This window comes from Chenopodium album, chromosome 9 (assembly GCF_948465745.1).
Source record: "Chenopodium album chromosome 9, dcCheAlbu1.1, whole genome shotgun sequence".
Classification (NCBI taxonomy): domain Eukaryota; kingdom Viridiplantae; phylum Streptophyta; class Magnoliopsida; order Caryophyllales; family Amaranthaceae; genus Chenopodium; species Chenopodium album.
In genome coordinates this window covers 16,833,103-16,842,422 of record NC_137842.1, presented here as the reverse complement: position 1 = coordinate 16,842,422, position 9,320 = coordinate 16,833,103, and the positions used below count along the sequence as shown (strand labels likewise).

General features: G+C 35.8%; 1 protein-coding gene across 1 annotated transcript; it reads right to left on the bottom strand.

Annotated features, from left to right (window-relative positions):
• Window positions 1-2,997: 2,997 nt before the first annotated feature.
• Window positions 2,998-4,313, bottom strand: LOC145557485 (uncharacterized). Its single transcript, XM_081618664.1, has 2 exons — window positions 3,630-4,313; window positions 2,998-3,483 (listed from the first exon to the last, which is right to left on the bottom strand). The coding sequence occupies exons 1-2, from the start codon at window positions 4,311-4,313 to the stop codon at window positions 2,998-3,000; spliced, it is 1,170 nt and encodes a 389-aa protein (XP_081474790.1).
• Window positions 4,314-9,320: the final 5,007 nt, after the last annotated feature.

Sequence of the window (9,320 nt, the reverse complement as noted above, 5' to 3'; positions counted from 1 at the left end):
AAAAGCGTGAATTTCCAGGTCAGCACCAAACGCCAGCTGTAGCGCCTGGCGCTAGGGTCAGCGCCTGGCGCCAATAGCCAGCGTTGGCGCCAACCTTGTTTCATGTGCGCCAGACTCTGTTTTGATATTTTATCTTTTTGGCCGATTTTCTTTATAAATAAAGTCGTAAAAACTCCGTTTTCATTCACCTACAACCAGTTTTTCATTCACAATCATCAATTCATTCTCATTCTTTTCAATAATCATTCACAAACTCTCATCAAGATTCTCTTGATTACTCTCTCTCGTCTCTTCTAAACTAGATTCTCTCAATTACAAAATTCCGCATTCATTAGATCTAGAAACACCTAGTCATATTCGAAGTTGTCTTCGCCCTAGACGTGAAAGGTTTTAATTTCTGAGGGTTTGGTGCCAAATCTCTCTTTCAATTATTTAATTTAATTGTTGATTATTATTTTCCTTGAAGTTACTAACGTGTGTATTTTCTTATTAGAAAGAGGTACGAGGCATCAAAGTAAGTACTTTAATGGTCTTTATTGATGTTATGATATAGAGATCATGTTTAGATTGTTATTATGATATTCCTAGTATCATGTCTAGGGTAACTTTAATATCAAGTATGATTAAAAGTATGATGTTTCCTATGTTCTTCCTAATATTTATGATTGTTAGTATCATGTTAGGGTTAAAGATTTGATTTTTATTGCTTAGTGACATGCTAGGGTTTGTTATTAATCTTGTTAGTATCATGCCTAGGATCTTGCTATGCTTTAACATGATTATTATTATGATTAATATAATTATTGTCATGATGATTATTCTTGATTATGATGATTATAATTTTATTTTTATTATTTTGATTATTATGTTGCTTATTATTTATTGTTATTGCTTGATCACGCCTTTTATGCATGTTTAAAGGGAATTGGTACTTGTAATCACGCTTAATAAGATAATTAATAATCTTGTTTAGGGTTAATGTGATTATAATTCAAGTGATCGCCAATAATAGATTTATTTGTGCATTAAATTCAACCAACATAGATAAACAGGTTTAGGGTTAATCCTATTGCTTGCATGTTAGTCAAAAAGCGCACATGAATACGATCAGAATAAAGTAGAGGCCTATTATTAGGGCAGGTTCAATCTCTTTTAGGTTGGATTTGTACCTTCATCCCCGAACCCTTATTTGGTTCAAGACCTTATGGAGTTGACGATCTCTTGGATCTTTAAGGGGTGTAACCTTCACCTCGTGAACGATTTACAAGTTCCTAGCTAAAACTTGTTGGCGACTCTTTTGCTCTATCTTCTTCCCTTTTGGACGCCACCGTACTTTAGTGTATGATCACAGTGGGGTTCAAGCTAGGGGTTAACGCTTGAAATTATTCCCTACAGCTAGGTGTGTCTAGTGCTAATGTATGAGGAATTTTGTTTGTAAAAAGCTAGGCTTAGAAAGAGGGAGAGAATCAAGAAATTCTTGATGAGAGTTAGTTTAGAAAAGAAAGAGAAGCTTTAGCTTAGAGAGAAAGTTGATGATTGTAGATTGGAGGTGTAGATTGTAAATCTGGTTATTCAAAACGGGGTTTTTAGGAGACTATTTATAGAGAAAATCAGCCAAAAAGATAAAAAAACAAATCAGAGTTCTGACGCAAATAGAACTTGATTAGCGCCGGCGCTGGAAATTAGCGCCAGACGCTAAGCGCTAATGTCCGGCGTTAGGCGCTAATCCCGTTTTTGACGCGTTTTCTAAAATCATATAGAATTTAACCGTACAGGAGGATAAAATCGTATTTCCCTCATAAACATTCTTTTATTATGATTAAAACTCTAAAAAGTCAACAAAAGTCAATTTATCAATGCTAATTGAATTAGGAATCAAAAGAACCTTCTAGAAGAATCTAGAAGACTAAAACCATTCCTAATTGCATTAGGAATGATAAATCCATATTAGGCCCTCCCCTAGATCATTGGGCCGCATATAAGGCCAAACCGGGCCCAGTTTAGTAATTTGGCCATAACTTCCTCAATATTCATCGGAATTGGGCTTATAATATATCGTTGGAAAGCTCTTTTCAAGTCCTATCCAACTACACTACTATTGGACCCGTATCATGGACCAACTAAACTAGATTGACTGATTTCTTAAAATAGATTTTCAAAAACAGAGAGAAGAGAAAAGAAATTAAAATTATCCGCAACACTAGACTTTCCACACTTTCACCTCATTCGATTATGATTTGACGTGAAAGGCACTTATCACCGGGTTTGGTTTTGGGGAGACACAAATGGGTGTCTACAGTAGCCTTCTGTGTTGGATTAATTTTTGGTGGATGTTCTGGTTTGGTTCTGTTTATCATGGATTTGATTAATTTATGATGCATGTTCTTGCTTGGATAATAATTGGTTAATGTTGTAATCATGGCTTTTGGCTTATGGGAATTTGATTGTTGAATGATGAGCCTTAATGATGGTTTGTTGAGTTGGTTATTTTGGTTGTTGTGTGTAACATGTTCTCAATGATCATATAGGAGAGAACATTATGTAATGGAGTTCCCTTTATATGCTGGTTGTTGTGGATATTGTTGAGTCCCCCCTTTTAATTGACTATAGTGTTGTAATGGAATCCAAATGATGAAGGGACTCCTATGAAACACTTTTTCAACATAGGTCTTGCTCCACCAATCACTATATAGTGATTGATGTTGAGGTAACCATGTTTGAAGAGTTGTGTTTAAAAAAAAAAATATCTCCTGATTGATTCATTTCATTAACTTCAAAATATGGCTACAAAAAGCATGTTACATGTGCACTAGAACTAAACCATCACTGCCTTTGATGTTTGTTTCAATTACCTACATACAAAATACACCTAACCACCTATTGATTGGTACAAAAAAAAAAAAAAAAACTAAACAAAGGAGAAATTAAACCTAGCATTGTTGACTCCTAAGTGGTTATGTGTGGTAGTGTTTGGTTATCTTCTGTGTCTCTTTGTAACTATTCTGCATCTACCTCCATGTCTTCTGTTTCTGCTTCTTGATTTCCCTGGGGTGCTGGCCTGAACATAGTGTTCAAGTATTCCACAGCTTCCAAAACTATACTCCTGTCCACTTCAATCTGATTTGGCAGAATGCCAAGATTCTTCAACTTTTTCTTGTTCATATGTGGGATTTTGTACTTTTTTCCTCCCCCTGCCTTAAGTATTTTGATCATGCATCTTAATAAAGTCACCCAAATGTACTTGTTTACTTCTGATTTGAAATTGTTATAAGACTCAATAACCTTTTCAACAAGCTCATCTACATTCTTTGGAAAAGACTGATATTGCAAAGACTGAATTGATCTGAACAGACCTAAGTCCAACACATTCAAATCTGTTGATTGTGCTGGTTGGAAAACAAACTCAATATTGAATCCATGTGCTTGTGTTGCTGTAATGAACTCTTCATCTCTTGGTATTTGATGTGGCCTTGCATTATCCCACTAAATGACCATATTTTTGGGCAAACTTTCTGGCCATTTTTCCATTACTGTTGGGATGACTTTGTTAATTAACATGTCTCTTATTGCCTCTCTATTCACATTTTGAAGTGGTTTTGTGACCATTGTGCCAGCTGGTCTGTTTTTACTTGACTTCTTTGCCCTTTCTTTCTGTGTGAATGGTTCCCATCATGTAGGAGTTCCCCATTTCTCCCATAAAGAGGTTTCCCTATAATGGCCATGAACATAGCTTTTAATTTGAACCTTCTTGATTGTTGAGCCATATAGGGATCTTCCTCACTTGGTTGTAGATAGAATCTCCTTTTATCTGGGTTGAGATAAAACCATTTCTCATCAATGTGGATTGCATATTTCATGTCATCAAATGTGGGGTTCTCATTTCCTTGGATTGGGTTTATGTGAGACAAAATCCACTTCATTCTTACAACCTTGTGATCTGAAGTCAGTGCTAGCTTACTGCTTGCTGTGTGTATTCTGATTCTCCCCCTTTTCTTCAAATAATGAAGAGTTACATGTGAAATATTGAATGCTGCAGCATATGATCTTTCTGTCTGCCTTAAGTGTAGTGGGACTGACTGTAGGAATTCATCAAAAAATTCCCTTGGCTTTGGACCTGTCCTGCCTATCTTTTTGGACCTGACATCAATCAAATTCCCTTCTGCCATCTGCTTTTTTATATCAGTGAAAATTCTTGTGATTGTTGATTTGTGAACCTTGAATTTGATTACTAATTCCACCTTGTAGCCTCTTGGTAAGTTACTATCTTGCATTTTCACAAGCATTGCATCAACTATCTCCCTTTTTTGATGCATGTTGAGTTGTTTTCTATTTGGTTGGAGAGTCCCTTCTTCAAACAATGATGCTTGAATTTCATCTTGCTGAGTTTGATTGTTGTTGTTTATGCTTGACTATTCTTCTTCTTCCTCTTCTTGCATGTTCTCATTGTCTGAGTTGTACCCCTAAAAGTCAGCATCTTGCATCTGTTCTTCATACTCATAGTACAAATCTGCCATTTCTTCTTCTGTAATTAAGTGATCAATGTCGAAAAAAGGGTCTTCGTCTATGTCTCCCATGTCTTCTGTTTGCTGTTTGAACTTGCAGATTGCTGTAGATGGTGAGGGGGTGGGCTGGTGAAGGTTTTTTATTAGATGATCCTGCCCTCAAGATGATGCAATGATGATATGAAGACTAATTATGTGTAGCACTAATTTTAGATTAGGAGTAATTTTTTGGGTTTAATGTGGGCTAAACGTGTGTAATTAGTGCTAACTTTTGGCTGTTTTGAACCATCTTTTGAACAAACATGGTTGTGTATTTAATGTGAAGCATTGAATGCTTCATGAATATTGGAGGCTGCTATTTATAAGCCTCATACATACTGAAATGATGATCATAAATTTAGGAAGTTTAACTTCCTTTTTTTAAAAAAAAAAGTTAGAGGGAAGTTTAAAATTCCCAAATTCAAATTTTTTGTGAAAAATTGGGGGGGGGGGGGGGGAAACCCCTCCAAAACAATTTGATTTCCCCTCCATATTTGCAAGTGGGGGGGGGACCAACTTTCGCTCTCCACTCCTATTAATTAAGTCACTTAACTCCCTCTAATCTTTGCCCTCCATCTTTTGCCTTGGTATCCGTAATGCCCTTCAAAGTTGCACATAACTATTAACAGAGGGAGTATATGTTTGTCAAACTTTATTACTATTCGAAATTATGCGAAGAACTACCATATAAATGACGAGTTTTGAGAATACTATTATTTAATTTTTTTTTTAAAAAAAAAACTACCATAAAAACATAAAAGAATTTGAGTATCAATACTTTTTTTTTTTTTTGAACGGGAGTAGCAATACCTTATCAAACTTTTCAACTAGAATCTTCAGCTGTGGAGCCCTAATCACTTCATTTCAATCGATTCAAGGCGAGAGAAAAAGCAAAATTATTTGGCAAACTCAATTAAAGATAATGTATATCTAATTTGCCTTTTAATTGACACAAATTCTCAATTGAATTTTCAAATTAGGGTTAATGGAAAAAAATTGAAATTGGGGGGTTTTTGAAATAGGGGATTGGAGGAAATTATTCTGTATTATCCAACCTATGGTTCATTACTCATTATTTGTTATGTATTTACAGCAATTAATTGACTTCAACCATGAAGAGATTAGGTTTTTAATTTTTTATCATAAGTAAAAAGGAAGAAACGAAGATTAGCAGTTATAAATTGAGGAGAGAGAAATATTTTTTGGAGGGAAATACTAATTGGTGGGTTCCACAGCCGGATATTCTATCTCGAAAATTTGATTAGGTAGTGCTACTCAAACTTTTTATGTTTTTGTGGTAATTTATTTTTTAAAAAAATGTTTTAAATGATAGTTGTTCTCAAAACTCGTCATTTAAATGGTAGTTCTTCGCAAAAGTTCGTTTACTATTGTACTCCTTTTGTTTTAATTACTTGTGCTATCTTTTCATGTGCACAATTTTACGAGAAATTGAATAAAATAAGGAGGTAGTAGAGTAGATGAAAGAATAAAAAAATTGTAAAATGTAATAGTAAATGAGAGAACTGGAGAAGATATAATTTTAAATAATAAAATATGATTTATGTTGGATACACTAGTTGAGAGAAAGAAATTAAATCCCTACCTTATAAAAAGTATGAGATTATTCTTATGAATAGTGCACGAACCATTATACCCCTCGAAATTTTTGTTTACCTTATTACCCCATATGAAGTAGAGCTTTGGTGACTCCATTAAATGGATGAATTTGAAAGACCCGCAATTAATAGAAATTAAAAGGAGAATGGAATAATAATCTTAAAATTCTTTATATTTAATGGGGTTATGGTATAATTACATGACAACATTAGTCACCAGACACAAAATGTTGTTGCATTATGTGGGCGTTTTTTTTTCTTTAGTTTGTGAAGGTAATTTATAACGACTTACCCATAATTGTGTTTAAAGGAAATTGAGACTAATGAAAATAACCTATAATTGTGTCGAAATGGATATATTAGGAAGTTAGGAAACCAAACTGACTACGGTGAAAAGGGGAAGAAAGCAAGAAAGGATTTAAGGATATTATCAAGGATGGACAAAGAGGTTACAAGTAGATCTATATAGAGCTAATATTACTACAAAACTAAATTTTTAAAAGCATTTTGTTCGAATTTATTTTCCAATTATTTGTTAACTTCTTAGCATTGTTAAATCATGTGTATCTGAATACTGAGTATTATATATTAATGCCACTAATATGTATTGTGATGTACCTTAGACTGCTATATGTTGTACCTTGTTGTTTCCTATTAGGTCAATGAGCGCAAAAGATATATTAGCACTGTAAATTCATATATAAAGTGTTAGCCCGTAGCTTAAAGATGGCCATGGGTCGTGCCGGCACGTGGGCGGCACGATTCCAGCACGGCATGGCGGCCCACTTGTGGGCCGTGGGTCGTGCCGTGAACAAAATTCTGGAAAATTGGCACGGGCACGGCGGGCGGCATGGTCGTCGGCACGCCTGGCAACCCGACACGTGGCACGGCCAGGCACGTATTTTTTATTACGGCTATTTCATCAAATGCCACTGACAAATTTAAAAATTCACCAAATACCATCGCACTTTTCAGAATTCACCAAATGCCACTCACAAACAGTAAAATGTCACATCGTGCTATTAATGAGGCCTGGACGTCAACAGTCCGTTAATAATGGATTCCTAATTCACCAAATGCCGCTGAATATTTACTAATTTCACCAAATGCCATTACTTATTGAAGTTATTACACAGTATACCTCTAAAGTAATGGCTAGTTTTTTTTAACAATTTTGAATTATTGTTGGGGCAAAGTAGCCGTTGCACACACATTCCTGTATAAATGTAAGACTTAGAACACACATTGCATCCCTCCTACTTGCATAATCATGACTTTGATATCAAACACATCTTCCTCAACACACGAGTGTGCATATGTGCGCGTTCCAAACAAATTTTGTGGTTGTGGCAGAAAATACGCGATTAGAAGTTCGGAGTCAACTTCAAATCCACAAAGGCTTTACTACAAGTGTGACTCGTGTAATAGCTTCAAATGGTGCAAAGTTTTGAAGGCGCAAGAAGGTCAAAGTACGGGAAGCTACTATGATAGGGATGGACTAGGACATAGCAATTTGCATGATGAATTGAAGCAATTGAAGAAGAAAGTGAAACAGCAGCAAAAACTTCTAAATTTTGTTTTGAAATTAGGTGTATTGATGTGTGTGATATTTGTGATTGTAATGATGAAGTGAACAAAATGTAATTGAGATGAAATTTAATAAAGTGTTAACTTGAACATGTGTTCCATATATTTCTTCCTGTTTCAATCATGTTCATCCATAAAATAAGGCCACTATTCATCCAAAAAATTAAGGCCACTGTTGACAATGTATTTGTCTAAAGTTTACACAAAATATTTCCCAAAAAAATACCAACACAACACAGCACACATTGGAATTATATTGTTCAACAACTACTAAACTATATTAACAAGTATGTTGTGCAGTAAAAAAGGCAGAGGTTGGAGCTTAAGCAGCTTTCTTTGCTCTCTTCTTGGGCCTTGAAGTGCTTGCTTCAGCTTCTGTATTGTTGTTGGTTGCTGCACTTGTTGCTTCAGCTGCTGCCATATTTTTCTTTGCAGCACATGTCAACATGTTGTGCCCCAACTCCTTGCATAGGCTGCACTTAACTGTGCTATGACTCTTCCCTTTTCTTGCTTCACTTGCACCTCTTCTTCTCTGCTTCTTAGGTCTGCCTGCAGATCATTTCAATGGGGGTGGTAGTATGTTAGGGAGGTTGAATGAAGGTCACTGGGTTTGGTCAGGCATTGGGTGCATATGCTCAGCATTAGTGCTTTTGTATGCCCCCCTTTGAAATAAGGTGACACAAAATCTATAGCCTGCAGCATTTGGTGGTAAATCACCCTAAGCACATGCTTACATGGGATCCCTGAAAGTTGCCACTTTCCACAACCACAAGTTCCATCCCCGAGTTTAGTGGGAAAGTACACATGTTGATCCCTCACCTAAAACTCATTACCCCCACATGGTGTAGCATAGCAGAACCTAGACTCATCTGATCTTGTTTGCAAGATCTTAGTTGCATACTTAGTGAGCTCCCCATCTCCCATTGATGTTGCTTTATCAAACCTTGGAGCCATCCTTTTCATGCACCATAGCCTAATAGCTGCAAAATAGAAATCAAGATAGAAATTACAGTAAAGAAAGGTAGAAATTGCATTTAGAAACTGATTTAACAAGAGAGCAAATGCTTTTTTAAACCTTCAAGTAGCTTTAACACAGGTAGATCTCTGTATGGCTTGGTGCAAGAGTTGAATGACTCCATAAATTTGTTGTGTTATGGTCATAACAAATTGCTGGCTCAAACTGATGCCTTGACCAAACTTCAGTGGTGCTGTTCAAGTACTCAACAACCTTTGGGTTGTAGGCATGAATCTTCTCCATTGCTTTGTTGAAGACATATGGATTGTAAGCATCAACAACAACCCAAAAGAGCTTGTGAAAAGTTGTTCCACTAAAACCATTTGTTTTGCAGTTGTTGTACAAGTGTTGACAACAAATTCTTCTACTAGCTCTGGGGAATGTCTCCATAATTGCTGCATCAACTCCCTGCATAGGCATATAACAAGTGAGAAAGGAGAACTGTGCTCTTAAAAAAAAAGCATAGCGAATTCAGAGTTACCTTAATCCTGTCAGAGATAAAAGTCCAATCATCTCTGTTGCATCCCTTTTTCTGAAAAAGGCACTTCAAATTCCTCATAA

Coding starts and splice junctions, on each gene's coding strand:
- LOC145557485 (XM_081618664.1), bottom strand. CDS start 4,313: ATGCATCAAAAAAGGGAGATAGTTGATGCAATGCTTGTGAAAATGCAA. Junction 3,484..3,629: donor AGAAAGGGCAAAGAAGTCAA/GTAAAAACAGAC, acceptor ATGGTCATTTAG/TGGGATAATGCAAGGCCACA.